The sequence below is a fragment of the Amblyomma maculatum genome, chromosome 7 (assembly GCF_055883805.1).
Source record: "Amblyomma maculatum isolate TAMU_Amacu chromosome 7, ASM5588380v1, whole genome shotgun sequence".
NCBI lineage: Eukaryota > Metazoa > Arthropoda > Arachnida > Ixodida > Ixodidae > Amblyomma > Amblyomma maculatum.
Window position 1 is genome coordinate 143,609,837 of NC_139350.1, and position 17,686 is coordinate 143,627,522.

The window sequence follows — 17,686 nt, forward strand, 5'->3', positions numbered from 1 at the left end:
TGAAACGTTCTGTTTGCAGCTCGCACGATTAGAGCATACTAAAGAAATATACTTCTGCTATTATATCGCACTGTGTTTCACGATCAATCTATGAGTTTTAGAAAGCAGCTTTCATATCGTTTCGAAAAGTAATGTTAGTAAGGAGAAAAGCCAAAATAGATAAACTGAAGACTATCCATACTTAGCAGCCCACCACCTTGTCTCTATGGTTAAGACACTCACCTATTGTGTCTAAAGACACGAAGTGAATCTTCGAAATTCATGCAGCAGTGTCGCTGCTAGCAGTCGTAGTTTAGGCATCGAGGCACCCTGTAGGAACTAGTCAGTTGTGGTGGTGGTGGTAAATATGTATTGTCTATTATCTACAAAGAGGCGTTTTGGTTCAGACCCTATTTTCACAGGTCCTCAAATCTAGATGAAGCTACAATTACGAAGCCCCAATTGTGTTTGACGCCACTCACGCCCTGGCGACCAGGGTGAATTAGAAATATAGGTCATTGCCAGCCTCTCAGACCTGCCTGAATTGTGGGAGAAGATTGTCGAGCCGGTGGGTATACTAGAGTCCGCGTGCGACGGCTGGATTTGTTAGGCCAAATCCTGCCGAGTCCTTTCTCCTGGCTTAGTTTTAGAGGTTTTTTTTTCCGGGTAAGTTGGGAAACCATAGCAGGTGTGTGGGAATACTCCACCTTCGGCCTTCGCACACACAAAAAAGTTATCCGTTAGAGGATATTGAAAGAAATTGTTCTAGAGAAGCGAGTGCTCTACAGCTATAAAAGAAGCCGAATATCTTCCTTATTTTAAACGGCGCTTTCTTACTGTATAGTGGGTGCTGTCGCCTTCATCAACTTCCTTGAGTACACAGTGGTTTCAATCTCTTTGGCATTGCCCTTGAAAGTGCTTCAAGCGGTGCCGAAATTTTATTGTGCAGCAGCAGTATGTTTTCTACTCATAATTTCAGCGATATTCTCCCGGAAGCCTGTCATGAACTCATGTGGCGAACAGAAAACGAAATGAAACTACTTGCTTGCGCACATACTCCACATCTGGCCAGCTCAGCTAAATCCGCTGTAATATTTTCTTTCACTAGCTCATTCGAATGTTTTCTATCAGTGTTTAACGCAGCAGATAAACTCTAGAACCTTTCGAAAACTTCAGTTTTTGTAAGGGAACTGATTGGATCGGCCAGCAGGAACGACCACAAGAAATTTCTGAGCCCTAGCTGCAAATTTTGTTTCTACAGATTCCTGCTTGAATCTCATTGATGCCAATGTCTTTTCATGCGTTTGGGCTCTTCCAATTTTTGGGCCTGCTGCACATTCTTCTTGGAGGTCACTCCGGCCTTACAGAGTGCTACACTCCACGGAAGTGTCAGCACGAAGGGTCACCCACTCATGCGCCAGCACTTCGTCCAACGTTGGGCGCTCTTCTGCACGCCTTTTCAGCAGCTGCACAAGAATGAAGAAATGATATAGTTAGCATTGTTTAATCGCGAAATTGTCATGATCAACTTATCTCTCCTTATATAAATAACCTACTTTGGTTTACTGTCTGTATCCGGCTGGTAATGTATCTATCAGGTTCTATGTAAGACGATTTACCTACCTCTATCATACCTGTCCGTTTATCTGTCCGGCTATCTGTCTTTAGCACATTTCTTTGGCTATCATATAATCAAATGTCCGCAACATAACAGCGGTTCAGGCCGAGAGTTTGTTGCTTGGTATGAAGAAAACCATGGCATAGCAGCACATATCCCCTGCTGTGCAGCAGGGCTGACTTTGGCAGCCGAAAGAGGTGGCATGAATCTGGAGCAAGCAGAAACAAAAGGAGAGCATACGGAACGGCGCGCCTTTACGAGGAAAGCGAATGTTAGAGGTGAAGGGTGCCTCAGTGGATAGGACGGCGTATAACGTCTTAAAAAGTAATACACCTATGTGTACTGATAAGGGAGACTACCGAAGGCCTACTCTTGCCAATATCTGTTCGGTACATACTCCGTGGTACTAGGTGGCTAGACTTTGCTTACTAGGTGTTAGGGTGCAGCTGTTACTCCTGGATATATACTGCTGCAAAATGGTAACACTGACCGCCACACTGCCACGATACGACGTACACATTATGAAGAGTGCTACCAGGAATTCCTACTGATCAACACTCTGGTACCAAGACGACCACGGTTACCCCACTGGTTTCGTGGAGTGGCACAGACGAGTTGCTCTAACACAACATAGCGACATAGTAATACCATCTCATAATAGAGAAACAACGTCCCGGTACCGACCCAACATCGTAGAGTCTCTAATGATGTTCCATTCTGCTCTTAAAGCTACTTAGGCGTCCACTTGATTTACCCTCTGAATCATGATAAGCGGTCACAATTTGACGCCATTTTTATTCTCAACGACAGCCCTTGGCCAGTTACCATGGTAACTATTTATTTTCTGCCTATTTTTCCCATATGCTGATGCAACATTCTGCTAATGAGTTGCTTTATTGCTTATTCTCGGGACCATGCTAAAGAATTCCCTCTGGACATTTGACTCGATTCCGCAAACTCCAATAAAGCCCTGCATTATACCACAGATATTTGCACTAGAGTATCCGTCTATTTGATACCACTCTCGACTTGTTTTATCATGCTCCAGTCGAAAGGAAGGGAGGCAGGAAAGCTCTGCCATCGCATGCACAGTCCCACAGCAGCAGAATGTTTAGTCCCTGGAAGTAGAAGTCCGACCTAGCCTTACTTTTAGTGCACGCCGGAACAAAAATTATGTCTTTTGTGGGCATTAGCGAAATCATACAGTGCTTACGCGCTTAAATACCACGCTAGAAACGGCCCCCATCGGGCTCACTTATCAGTTGAGCCATCCATCAAGAGGGTTGCGAAAGGTGCCAAACATGCTTGCCGGTTGGCAAACGATACTATACAACAATAGCTGATGGGTCCGTTAATTCGTCAGACATTATTTATAGTCCAAAAGCACAACGGCACGAGGCTAGGGGCAACAAAGGACGACACACAACGCTGACTTACAAATACAGTTTTAATAAGGAAGCCATTGCTTATAAATGTGCCAGTGACACTGAAAAAAGAAAAACTGAAAAAACAAACAAACAAAAAATAACGACAAATGTCCCTCTGAGCAAGCAGTTTTGGTACCATAAGGTGCAGTAGTATAAAAAATCGGGTGTTTTCTGCAAGATAGCTGCAGAAGGAATACTTACACACCTCTGACTTAACTTCATTATCTCTGACGCTTCGATAATTTCTCTAGTCAGATGATCTTTGTATGTATCTGTCATTCGGCAGTCGTTATACAGTGGGGGGCAAGAACAATCACAGCAGTAAAGTCCAATGGGGGGGGGGGGGGGGGTCGACTGATTTATTGACATTGTTCTTGTGTTCCCTTAAGCCTATCATTATAATAACGAGCAGTCTGGCCTACATAGCATCCTCCCTAATCCAAAGGGATCGAATATACCAGGCTTTTTACGCACATCACAAATTTTAATTCATCCTTTTTCGTACTCAAGGGTCCAGCTTCAAATTGACTTTTCTAACCAATTACATGCTCGCACATGCTTCTCTATTTCAAAGGACCTGAAAACATCTTCTCCAGCTCTCTTTCCAATTTTTTTTTTTCAAATTATGGTAGACGGCATGAACATAAGGTACCACAGACTAATTTTCGTCTCTGTTAGTGTGGCTGACTGTGGTATCAGATTTCAACTTTGTCAACATTGTCCGCTACTGTCGCTAGAATATTAAGAGGGTATTCAGCAGTGCAACGCTCTCAACATTACTATAAGAGCTATTCACTGTCCAGTGGGTGTATGATGTCTTGATTGGCATTACTGATGCAAGACAGTGCCCCTTTTTACAAGTTTTGAATGAAAGAAACTGTATGGAAGCAACAGCATTTACCTATCGGTTCATAACACCAGCATTTACGTGCAACAGTGAAATACAAGGTCAAGTCAAGAAATTTTACCAGTCATTCATGGGCACTTCAAGTGTCACTTCAAGAGTCGGAAGAACGTATGAAAAAATACGGAAACAATAGCAATACATTCTTCATCGAAATTCACCGAATAAGATTTCATCAAAACCAGATAGCCATCTAGAAAGCGGAAAATCTTGCAGCATGTGAACTAGTGAGACGATTTTTAAGTGTCCTTTCGTACATACCTCAGTCCAAATCGATGAGCAATGGACCTACGCACGCGGCTTGGCATTGCCCGTTCTTCTGAACGATAACATGGCCATCATATTCAGCGTAAGTAAACTCAAGGTAGGTTTGTATCAGGGCCAAAATGTTTTGCACAGAGATGCGAGATGCATTCTAGAAAGCAACTGCTCCGTTCCTCTCACTTACTTCAATACACTTTAACAGTTTTTCATGCGGAATAGAACAATACATGTCTTTGACGACAATAGGGCAAGCACGCAGCACTTTGTCTTAGTTATTTAAAAAAATCCAACTACCGTCGTTTGATTTCTTACTCTTATAAGGGTCGTCAGCAGTTAAGAGGGCTAATCGTTTTTGTAGGAACTTCCCAAAGCAGCTTGAATAGCAGCTTGCATTTCCAGTTTGTTATTCCGTTACTACTTTCGAACTATAACTCTACAAGATTTGCAGCGAATAACAATTTACTACTCCCGAAAAAGCGTGCAGCGGTGGCGTAGCGGTAGAACATCCGCCTCGCATGCAAGAGGACCGGGGTTCAAATCCCGGTGCTGCGCAATTCTCCACCGGATGACAAAAAAAATAAAAAATCCGCGTGTCGATGGAATTGCATATACAGGTTTGGGGTGCGACCTGATGCCGGTAAACACATCCGGCAACGCACTCCCTCACCAGAACAGGAGTTGGCCACCCTGGTGCAGTAATTGGCCACAACCTCCTATGATAAGCTCCATAAAACCCCGGCCCTCAGTCACCAGCGGCTGCGGAACAACTGACCACTGCGACGGTCAGACCTGTGACGCAGCAGGGGGTGCTAAGAAAGCCTGGCTCCGCTGGACAGGCCGCCATTGGAAACTGACCCTGGCAACGTTTAATGCTGGAACCCTTGCTAGTGAAGCTAGTTTAGCAGTGCTGTTAGAGGAACTAGAGGGCATGAAATGGGATGTCATAGGGCTTAGTGAGGTTAGGAGGCCGAATGAGGCATATACTGTACTGAAGGATGGGCATGTACTGTGTTATCGAGGTTTACCAGAGAGGCGACAACTAGGGGTAGGTTTCCTTGTCAATAAGTATATAGCGGGTAATATAGATGAATTCTATAGTATTAATGAGAGGGTTGCAGGCATCGTAATTAGGCCCAATAAACGGTATAAACTGAAGGTTGTACAGGCCTATGCACTTACATGTAGTTATGATGACCAGGCAGTTGAAAGCTTCTATGAAGATATAGAATCGGCAATGCGAAAAGAAAAGACGCAGTATACTGTACTAATGGGCGACTTCAATGCCAAGGTAGGGAAAAAACAGGCAGGAGACAATGCAGTAGGTGACTATGGCATTGGCTCTAGGAATAGCAGGGGGGAGTTACTAGTTGAGTTTGCAGAGCGCAATAACTTACGAATCATGAATACCTTCTTCAGCAAACGGAAGAACCGGAAATAGACATGGAAAAGTCCTAACGGAGATACTAAAAATGAAATCGACTTCATAATGTGTTCAAACCCCCGCCATTGTGCAGGATGTAGAGGTAATCGGGAAAGTTCGATGTAGTGACCACAGGATGGTGAGGTCCCGAATCAGCTTAAATCTGAAGAAGGAACGCAATAGATTAGTAAGAAAGAAACCCATCAACGAATTAGCGGTGAGGGGGAGGGCAGAAGAGTTCAGGATCTCGCTAAAGAATAGGCATTCAGCTCTAACTGAGGATGGCGACATTACCCTAGAGGCAATGAGCAATAATGTCAAAGATATCATTACTGAGTGCGCGGTAGAAGTAGGCGGTAGGATAGTTAGAGAGGATACCGGTAAGCTGTCTAAGGAGACGAAAGATTTGATTAAGAAACGGCAGAGTATGAAAGCTTCAATTCCAACAGACCAGATCGAATTGGCCGAGATATCAAAGCTAATCAATAAGCGCAAGGTGGCCGATATAAGGAAGTATAACATGGAGAAAATTGAGCATGCTGTAAAGAACGGGGGAAGCCTTAAAGCGGTAAAGAAAAAAATTGGGCATAGGCAAAAACCAGGTGTATGCTATAAGGGACAAGGCGGGCAACATCATCACTAATATGGACAAGATAGTCAAAGTAGCCGAGGAGTTCTATACAGATCTCTACAGTAGCCAAAGTAGTCAGGACCGTAATGAGATTGGCGGTAGGGAAAAACAGTCAGACGTTCCACCAGTAACGAAGGACGAGGTCAAGAAAGCACTAGAAACTATGAAAAGGGGGAAATCAGCTGGAGAGGATCAGATAACTACAGATTTGCTGAAGGACGGGGGGGATATCGTGCTAGAAAAACTGGCCACCCTGTATACGCAGTGCCTGGTGTCATCGACGGTACCAGAAGCATGGAAGAATGCAAACATTATCCTCATTCACAAGAAAGGGGACTCTAAGGACCTTAAAAATTACAGACCAATCCGCTTACTGTCTGTTACGTATAAGGTATTTAGTAAGGTAATCGCTAATAGAATCAGGACAACCTTAGACTGCAATCAAGCAAAGGATCAAGCAGGGTTTCGGAAACGGTACTCTACTATCGATCATATTCATACCATCAATCAGGTGATAGAAAAATGCTCGGAATATAACCAGCCCTTATAGATAGCATTCATTGATTACGAAAAAGCATTTGACTCAGTTGAAACCTCGGCGGTGATGCAGGCATCGCGAAATCAGGGGGTAGACGAGCCGTACGTGAAAGTGCTGGAAGATATATATAGTGGCTGCACAGCAACCATAGTTCTACATAAAGAGAGCAACAAAATTCCCATAAAGAAAGGTGTTAGGCAAGGAGACACAATCTCCCCAGTACTATTCACAGCTTGTTTAGAGGAAGTATTCAGAGACTTGGAATGGGAGCAGTTAGGGATAAGGGTAGATGGAGAATACCTCAGTAATCTGCTATTTGCTGATGACATTGCCTTGCTAAGCAACTCGGGGGATGAACTGCAAATAATGATTGATGACCTAGACAGAAAAAGTAGAAAGGTAGGCTTGAAAATCAATATGCAGAAGACTAAGGTAATATTCAACAGCCTCGGGAAGGAACAGCAGTTTACATTAGGTAGCGAAATACTGGAAATAGTAGGCGAATATGTCTACTTAGGACAGGTAGTAACCGCAGATCCGGACCATGAAAAGGAAATAACAAGAATAAGATTTGGATGGTGCGCATTTGGCAAGCACTCGCAGATTATGACTAGCAGATTACCGGTATCGCTCAAGAGGAAAGTATACAACAGTTGCATCTTGCCTGTACTCACCTATGGGGCTGAAACGTGGACGCTAACCAAGAGAGTTCTACTTAAGTTGAGGACAACCCAGAGGGCTATGGAACGAAAAATGGTAGGGGTAACATTAAGAGATAGAAAGCGTGCAGAGTGGGTCAGAGAAATAACTCAAGTTACTGACATTCTAGTGGAAATTAAGAAGAAGAAATGGACATGGGCAGGACATGTAGTGCGAAGAGAGGATAACCGATGGTCGCTTAGGGTAACAAACTGAATTCCAAGGGAAGGAAAGCGTAGCAGGGGGAGGCAGAAAGTTAGGTGGGCGGAGGAGATTAAGAAGTTCGCAGGGGTCAAGTGGACGCCGCTAGCACAGAACCGGGTTAAGTGGAGAAATATGGGAGAGGCCTTCGCCCTGCAGTGGGTATAATCAGGCTGATGATGATGATGATGATGACTCCCGAAAGTTCGTACTAATTATAGAAAAATGACGACATCTTTTGCAGCCATTTCATTTTGGAACTCATTGCCTTTAACACTGAAAACTTATATGCCCTTGCCCACATTTAAGAATAACTTGAAGGAATATTTGTTGAACTGCTGATGTTTTATATTTTTTATTTCTGATACCTGTGTTAGTGCCTTTGTTTTTGTGTAAAACTACTGATTCGCCTAATTTCTGTGTTAGTGCATTTGTTTTTGTGTAAAGATACCGATTTGCCATGTTTTGTATGTTATAAGCTTTCGCTAACTTTGCTGTTATTATTTATTTTGTTGTAGTGATCTATCGAGGGTCCCGGTGCAGTGTTATGACTATGGGACCCTCGTCTGTATGTTTATACATTTTGTAAACATGTTCAATCTAATAAACATTGAATTTCACTTTCAAAAAAAAGGCACTGCTGCTACGTTCTGTTTATTAAATAACCACCCGTAAAGGCATAACTAATTGGTGAGCTTTTGCGCTAAAAAAAATACACTAAGGTTGTTTTGCTTACTTATCTATGAATAAAAACAGGGCTTCTGTATCGAACTTTTCACACAATTATTTAGCTTTCTTTTTCGCTTTCGCAAGATAGGCTGTTCCGTTTTCATTAAAAACCGAGAAAACCGCATCGCCCGCTTTTTGCTTAAGCAATCTTTGGGAAATACCCCAAAAACTCCATTCTTTGCCCGCGGCTAATAAAAACAAAGAATTCGTCCGCAAGTGGGTGACATTCTTGTTAACTGGGAGGCTTTTTGTTCGAGGTCTCGGGCGCAGCACTATGTCCGCTCCGTCCGAGAAACAGAAACACCTAATGGCCTAGGCTCTTCAGCTGGTCGGGAAACGTGCCGTGTCATTTCTAGTAGCTAGGGAGGAAGGGAAGGGGAGAGGGATGGGAGTGGGCTTCATCCTTCGCTGAACCGCATACTTTGGGCCGAGGCGTAGGACGCACTGAACATCCTCCGGATTAGGAATACCTTTCTGGTTATAAACTTTGTTAAGCATCCATCTTGGTTTTTTTCGAAGGTTTCTTTGGAAGTAGTGGAAGCTGCTGCTGCCACATGAACTCAGTTGAGCTGCTGATGAAGCAGCTGACTGCATGCCACAGTTTTTCAAACACTCAGCGAATTGGAACACTGCACATGCAGCTTCGGTGGGTACTTGCAAATATTGTAACGGATGAAATGGTTTTAATACAGATGAACATCGTATGAAGGACGAACGCACATGGCTCACAAAACCCAGATCATGCAGTCTGTGCGCGGGTCGCTTCCCCTGCTTCTTCTTGTTCTCTTTCTTCTGCTTCTCATGCGCCGCTACGCGGCGTAACAATATCACTTCTCGTTGTCATTCGGCTTTCTTTTTGCCTTCTGTCAGCCTTGGTATAAGGATGTGCAAGTTACTAAAGTTCCTAATAACCAGGACAAATGATTGAGCTCTTTCGCTATTCCCGTCAAACACTTGTAATATTGTATCCCACATGACAAAGTGATAATTGCACTGGTAAAGTAATTGACAGGTACGGAGCAGTTACTTTCCAAAATGCGTCTTGCATCTCTGTACAAAACATTTTGGCCCTTATAGAAACATACCTTGTATCTACGTACTCTGAATGGTATATCTGTGCTTTTATTCAGAAGCGAGGCGCATAGGTGCGCGCACTGCTCCAATGCTCAGAGAGTTTTATTGAGCTATGCACTACCGGACACTTAAAATCATCTCATAAGTTCAAATGCCGTACGATTTTCTGATTTGTAGATGACTATCTGGTTTTGATTAAATCTGATTCGGTAAATTTTGGTGAAGAATTTATTGCTATCATTTCGGTCTATTTTTCAAGTTTTTGCGCCTCTTGAAGTGACACATTAAGCGCCTGTGAATGACTAGAAAATTTCTTGACTTGACTTTGTACTTCACTGATACACGTATGTGCTGGTCCTATGAAGAGAAAAATCAAATGCCGTAGTTTCCGAACAGTTCCTCTCACTCAAAGCTCGCAAAAAGGGGCATTGTCGGGTGTTGACTCAGTAACGCCATGAAGAAATAATGCACCCCCTTGGACTGTCAACAGCTTTTATTGTCCATTTGAGAGGCTCATTACTGAAGGATATCCTCGTATTTTAGTAGCAGTAGCGGAGGGCATGTTGAAGAAGTTAAAATCTGGCACAGCAGTCAACCAAAGGAGCGGAGGAAAAAATATGTCTGTGATACGTTACGTACATGTCGTCTCCTATAATTTGAAAAAAATTGTAAGGAGAGCTGCAGCGGGTTTTCAGCTCCTGTGAAATTGAGAAGTATCTGTGCTCGTGTAAATGGTCTCGAAAAGTCAAGTGAAGCTGGTCCCGTCTGTACGAAAGAGCATGAGGTAAAATATGCGAAGTTCGTAAAAAACCTAGCATATTCGATCGTCTTCGGTTGCGGAGGATGCTATGTTAGCAAAACTGATCGTTGTTTGAATGTTAGACTGAGGGAGCAGAAACATAATGCGAGGAACACCGCGCGCCACATTGCTGTTGACTGCCGTGATTCTTCTTGCCAGTGACTGGATAAAAACAGGCGAATTGTGCATAAACCCAAAGGTCAGCTGGCTAAAGAAATTTTCGAGGCCTCTCAGGTAATGCAGTTAGATCAGAGTTGTGTAAGTACCCATTGTATAGCTATATTGCAGTAAAGACATGAATATTTGCATACGTAGTTCACCTTATGGCATCAAAAATGAGCTTGCTCACACAGCGCCTTTTTAAGAAATTGCTTCCTGAATAATATTTTCGTTTTTAGTGAGCACTGTGTGGACATCCCTTCATATTCTGTTGCCTCATGACGTTCTGCTGTATCTTTAGAAATAAAAGTTAGTATACAAGCTCTAGTTCTGAAACTCGGCGGCTCTGCGTGAGCTCCACGTACCTGCGCCATCATGGAGCTGTAGAAGCAACTTGCTTCCCTCTCTCACTAGCCGGTGGCGCTGTGCAGCGCAGCTTTCTCATATTTTCTTTGTTCTACGTGCGCACGTGCGTGCTTACGCGTGCATGCGCGTATGTTGGAGCGTATGTGGGCATGCGTCTGTGCGTATGTATGTGTGTTTGTGTTTCTGTGGGCGTGCATGCATGCGTGTTTTTTGCATTCCTGTGTGCTATGTGTGTCTGAGGGTCAGCACGTGTTTGCGTATGCGTGTGGTCAGAGTGCGCGTATCTGGCCGCACTTGTGCGCGTATGTGCACGTGTGCGTGTTTGTGCGCATGTGTTCTTGCGTGGGTGGGTATCTGCGTAAATTCCTGCGTGCGTGTTGGGGAGTGAGTGCGTATTTGTGCGTTTGTGTGCGTATATGAGTTCGATCGCGTGCACGTAAGTGTGAATGTGTGCATGTGTGTGTGAAGGTGGGCTAGCGTGTGTGTACATACGCGCCTATGGTATATGTGGGCGCACATATTTATGTGCGTCTCTTTCAGCGTGTGGGGCCTATACCTGCATGTGGGTATACGAGAGTGTCTGCGTACGTGAAAATGGCTATTTGTGCGTGTGTGTGGGGAGTATTTGCGGGTGAGTGCTTGCGTGTACATGGCAGTTGTTAGTGTACGTGAGTGCGACTGAATGTACTCGCACGCGGACACGTATGGGCACGCACGTATGGGTAAGCTTGTGTGGGCGTCCGTGTCTGCATATGATATGTGCGTGTGTTCTTGGGAGCTTACATGAGTGTGCGTTCGTATGCGTGTGGACGTTATGTGTTTCCATGCGCGCATATGTGGGTGGTCGCGTACAGACATGCGCGTATGGGTGGCTATTGCGTTTTTTTGTCAGGAGCTCGGTACATACGCCAGTAATTATTATTCACGATGCATCCATTTTCTTGCTAGGTTTCTGATACAGTGGTGTAAACAGTCTACAAGTAAACGCAGCGATGAGACTGGCCAAGACGTTTTAGGCGAGTACCACTTTTTCCTGGTATCGCAAGTTTGCCAAGGAAAAATAGCAGTGAGCCTGAAACACACACAAGCTACACGTCTACGCGAGCTGTAGGCTGCGACGGACCGTCTACTGCGGAGCAAGATGTAGCGGCCCCAGCATCGGGAGGCTTGCGAGGGAAGGAAAACATCAACACTAAAAGCACGGGCGGAGAGTTTATATGCAGCTAGTCTAGTAACATTGGTTCAGGAGACCATGGTCGAGCCATCTCTCATTGTTCTGTCCTTATCAGGAGTAAGAGCACAAAGCGGCGGCTACAGGATATGCTGTGCTTGAGATTATTAATTCAGATCCTTCTTTGAAAAGCCATGAAAGGTATGTGAGCGGTTTGTCTGCTGGTGCGCTTTGCAGTAGAGAGTATATTATTTGCGCGTAGTGCGTAATAAACTGATTGCATAAATTTATGATCAACTGTTTCGTATTTCACCTCATCCAGCAATGAATATTTTGAAAGCGAAGGTTTTTTACAGTGAAGTTAGGCCAAGTTTATAAAAATTCCTAAACGGCATCGTTGTTCGTACGTTTTTAGCCCAAAAGGTAGGCTTTTTACAACTCGCCGAGGGTCGTTCTGCTGCATCGCGCAGTGTAAAAATGGCATCTGTGTGGCGTGATATCGTCACAGGAATCACGTTTGACATCTTCCACATGAGAAAAGAAGCAAGCTGTGTCGGCATTTACTCAAAGCCAATTCATTTATTCAATGTGCAACGTTGAATGCCAACTTTGGTTTTCGTTAGTGTTTTCTTCACGTTTGATACCACGCACTATAACTTCCACTGCTAAATTTTAAAACTTCTCCTTGTATACGATTTCGCAATTTGGACGGCCTTCACCTTAGTATTATATTTACATGTCCCAACATCGAAATTATTGGTTTATTATTCTTCTTTTCGTTACAAGCTATCAGGTGAAATATATGTCTCCTACACGCGCCACGAACAGCAGTCACTACAAAAAATATATGTTTTGGTTGTTGAAAAACACATTATGGATAATTTGAATCGCCTGGTTAACCAGCCGTGCGGACAAAATAATGAACTCCTCGTTTGATTTGTTGACTTGCATGAAGGCCAATTATTGCCACCAGCCTCAGGCTCAAGCTACTTAAGACAATGGAGGCTACTCACTCTTCCGACGAGGTCGCACACGGCGTTGCTCATGAGCATCGGGAACATGACCGTGGCATCTCGGATGCGCTCCTGGATGCGAGTAGCGGTAGGTGCCTGGAATGGAGCTTTTCCCACGAGCAGCTCGTAAATGAGTACTCCTAGGCTCCAGATGTCCACTTTCTTGTCGTATGGTAGTTTGGTTATCATCTCAGGCGCGCTATAGTCCAAAGTTCCACAAAACGTTTTCCGCCTGCAAGGGGCATTGCAAGTATCAACATGCGCGTTTATGCACCGTGAAATAAGGCACGCTCATCTCTTTGCAATTCTAGAGAGGTGCTGAAACTCATAACTAGCTTAGACTAGTTCCCCAGTATCTGCGGCTGTCACGGCTAATCGCTCGAAGTCAGTTTCAGCCCCGCCTCGCACATCATTAGTTGTTAGGGGAAAATAAACGTTGCTTGAAAAGATGGCACACCGGCAAATCGAAGAACGAAGCCGCCCCTACAAGGAGCGGTAAATGCAAGCTGGCCGAGTAAGAATAAAATGTTGTCTATACCTGCCAAACATTACCTCGAAATTTCAATCCCCTCTGGACCTAACAAATTAGTTTGCGCTTTGTTAAGACAAACCCGTTGCTCTGATTGCCTACCATGGAGACATAACTGTAAACAGCGCTAGTAGTCTCCATATAGGTACTACAAACGACGACCGATACTTAATGAAAGCTGGTCGGTGTGCCCACCTCTGAAAGGCCACAGCTTGCACCGACAACCCGAAATCCGCCACCTTGATTTCACCGTGGAGGCCTAACAGAAGGTTCTCTGGTTTGATGTCCCGGTGAATAACGTTCCTTGAGTGCAGGTAGTTCAACGCTGAACACAACTGGAACACATACTGCATGAGAGGCATCGAGAGGAGTGCTTATGAGCAGCTGTAAGAGCGAGGTACGCAGCGTATCGTCCAAGAATGCAAAAAAAGAATGCACACCAAAATTTAAAAGAGGCTGGATTGCCCTTTCATCGAAATATTAGAACCCAGTTCCCAACTGGACGACCAAAGATCTGTCACGCGTGTTCACTGCATTACTGTCATTGTACCGGGAACTAACCGCCCAAAAGGCCCAATCGATTGAGACCTGAGGCAACTATATGCCACACTGGAAAACATGGGGTATCTAATGCCATTTTCACTGTCTAATTTTATTCTCCAGAAGCACCGAAGCATTTCAGGTACAACGCACGAATAAATTATTTTCTCGGCTCTTGGGTTTCGTCGTGAGCTTGCAAGGAACATGCCATCTGCAGACTCTCTCTAGACGCAAAAATGGCATAAATGCGGATGTCATCAGCTGCTTTTTTTTTCTATCACATTGCAACATATTTGAAATACGTGTCCCTCTATTTGATTTTTTTTTAAATGTCGCAAACGTTTTGTTTCTACATGATTCATCTTTCTGGGCATGATATTGAAGATACCGATACAAGCCCCGTTTCTCATGAGTGCACCTCGTAAGACTTCCCGCCCAGTTCTAGTCATTCAAACTGACGGCTTCAGTTCAATCAACACCATGCGTTGACCAGCGAATCCCCCTATTCAGTTCGCCTTTCCAGTTACCGATAACTGACTTCTTGGCATGCCTTATGGATTCATTATTTAAACCACGCGCGTACAGTAAACACCTAGAGTTACTGTTACTTGCTCTACGTTAAAATGTTATCACCTCCAGTACTCATGTATTAGAGTATTGTTTAATGTGAGAAGAAACCGAACAACTTTAGCAACTTCGAACACAGCAAGGCAAGATTGGTTAAAACCTAAAAGGAAACATGATTTTAAGCCTATTGGTCTGCTGAAAGTTAAAAAAATACAACGCTCCCGAAACTTCTGTCGCCCTCGACGCTAGAGAAGTAAACCAATAACTATATGACATCATTAAAGGGGTCCACAACGTCCAGGGACCCTATATCATAAAATCCCCGCTCACACATCATCCAGTGTTAGCCCCTTCTAGCTGACACAGCCATTAGGGTTCCCAAGAAGACAGTGCTGCGAACCAGTGCTAGTCATGTGCACCACAATGATGGCAGGTCTCAAGCATGCAAAACCACTTTGAAGTTTGAAGTTTATTCGTAGTGTCTCTGTAGAAGCCCAGCATTCCTCCTTTATCGTTTATGGTTGCTGCTGAAACGCTATGTTGGGCGAATTATGGCGGTTATGACCGTGATGCTTTCGAAACTAGTCCAGTGGAAGCATCTTAAACGAGACACAAGGCAAGAAAGCATAAATTCGTTTTTTTTAGGATGAAAGTTTCTCTTTGTAAAGTAGCGCGTGTGCGGCTTATGTGTGTATCTAAATTGTTTTGTTTGTTCTGCAACATCTAGCTCTCTGATATCCAAAAATATGCCAATTTGATTGTTGCATCATTACAAATTTTGACAAGTATGGCTCAAGAGGAGCATAATTTAGACGTCGAACGAATGTTGGCTAATAATGTACACATATGTGGGCCCATCAGGTATTTCCAGTGCATCTTCAGGAATTCTCCAAACGAAAGAAAAAATTTCTGGTATTCTTATTTATTGAAAAATTACTTATCAACGAGTGAGGAATAACTAAAAACTTGTCATTTCACTGAATTGTATTCGAGATCAAAAAGGCTGGGCTTATCTTGCAGAACTGCGTACAACCCTCACAGCATTTATTGCGAACACAACGCGCTCCGGCGCTCCTGCAAATACAAATAGGTGAGTGAGTGCTCTCGTTTGCTAGCGATATGGTGGTGCGCCCGAAATTATATGCAGAAAGTACGGCCAAAGAATATGCTTACTAGGATTTCGGCAAATTTACTAGCAAGCGCGTGCAGCTAAATGATTCCTTAACACCGACAGTAACTACTCAAGGACATGCAGTATAGCTTTTGCAGTAAACGGGGATATAATGAGTTATTTGAGAAATGTCTCTAGCCAACACTTTCTTTTTCTGTCAGGGCCGCTCCCAATATAGTTTGATGCCACAGCCGTCAACTTTCACGTACGCCTACTCCACAAAAGGATATCCCCAATGTGTGCACTTCTAGGTAATCGGGAACGTGTGCTTAGAACCAGATACTCTTGAGAGCGTTCCACACGTGCCACGAGATCCAAGCTGGCTTGAGACCTATGTGCATTGAGTGGGGCTGGGATGGAAACGCGGTATGTCACCTTTGGGGCGGGTTTTAGAATGTCCTGCAGCTGTGCCCGCATATAGAGGACTCCGCAAGAACTTGAGGTAGTGTACTTGCAGCAAGCATGTGGCGTCTGGAAATCCTCAAGGTTTCATTTCCTGCTAGCTTCCACTTCCACTCATGCTCCCAAACCTAACTGTTTTGGCTGATATATCCTCAGATTTCTGTATGCTCTTTTCATCCTGCTAAAATGGGCTCAAGAATTGAGTTCCTCTACTGAACGATTCGTTCCAAAGCAATTATTGCTTTTTAGATGATTCTTTTTCAAGTTCACAGATAATTGTTTCAAAAATCGGGAGAGATACGTCAGTGGCGATTTAAGTGGTGGATTGCACAACCACGCAGATATATTCATATAATAGTCAAATTTAATACGGTTGAGTCACGCTACGCAATAAAAATTACGTTATAGATTTCATGGGGAACAAACAAGATGCCGAATTGAGGACCGCACAATCGGAGGTAAATTCAGCTCCTAATTGTACTTGATCGGTGATGTGACTGAAATACCGATCCTCAAAAGTGTGCATTTCATAATTGCTTGAGTTGGTTTTGCACTGTTATAAAATAACGTCGCAGCACGTCTTACCGTTGCCAAAGCGAAGTTCCCTTATTTGTGATGTACCCCAGCGGAATGTGCATTACATATTTATTAAATGCGAGGGACGCTGTTCTGCAATCGCTGATTCAGAAGAGCCAACTCTACAAGCCTTCAAATTTATTCGTGCTTCGTTATTTTCAACCAAATTGTTAAATCCAGAACAATTTTGACATGAGTTAGGTTCTCATGACCATACCTTTCGCAACATAACCTTGCTCCGTAAATTACGCGAACCGTATAAGGTGCTCAAAGTCAGCATTGCTGTACAATCCACCTATACTACAGCACCGACGTAACCCATAGGTAGTAAGTATCTGTGAATGGTAAAAAAATACCCTCTTTATTCCCGCCGCTCATAAGGCACGCGAAAGTGTCCCAAATAGTCACCTGTACCCAAGCTTCTCACAGCGTTGCCAAGCTATTCCGCACGTTTGATTCATATTTTCGAAGATTCGCTTGTTATACAGGACAGTTAGTTACTGGCCACTTAATACGATATACGCCACCTCATGGCAAGAGCTTAGCTTGGTTTCCCATTGCATTTAAACTATATTTTCGGTTGAAACCATATTCTATGAGCGTCAAGAAGGGACTCAACTCCTCGCATTCGAATTCATCTCTACAAAACAAGTTCCAAGCAGCTCCCGCCGTGAAAATGAGTAAAACACTACACAAGGAGACAGGGAGAGTGAGGTGCATGCGTGTTTGTGTGTGTGTGTGTGTGTGTGTGTGTGTGTGTGTGTGTGTGTGTGTGTGTGTGTGTGTGTGTGTGTGTGTGTGTGTGTGTGTGTGTGTGTGTGTGTGTGTGTGTGTGTGTGTGTGTGTGTGTGTGTGTGTGTGTGTGTGTGTGTGTGTGTGTGTGTGTGTGTGTGTGTGTGTGTGTGTGTG

General features: G+C 43.9%; 1 protein-coding gene across 1 annotated transcript in view; it reads right to left on the bottom strand.

Moving 5' to 3' along the window:
* Positions 1 to 1,340: 1,340 nt before the first annotated feature.
* Positions 1,341 to 17,686, bottom strand: part of LOC146184905 (aurora kinase C-like) — a 33,806-nt gene continuing 17,460 nt past the window's right edge. Inside the window, exons 5-7 of the mRNA XM_084608848.1 lie at positions 13,717 to 13,868; positions 12,993 to 13,224; positions 1,341 to 1,445 (exon numbers count right to left, since the gene is read on the bottom strand). Coding sequence (XP_084464974.1) covers positions 1,341 to 1,445; positions 12,993 to 13,224; positions 13,717 to 13,868 — 489 coding nt within the window. The remainder of the gene's footprint in view (positions 1,446 to 12,992; positions 13,225 to 13,716; positions 13,869 to 17,686) is intronic.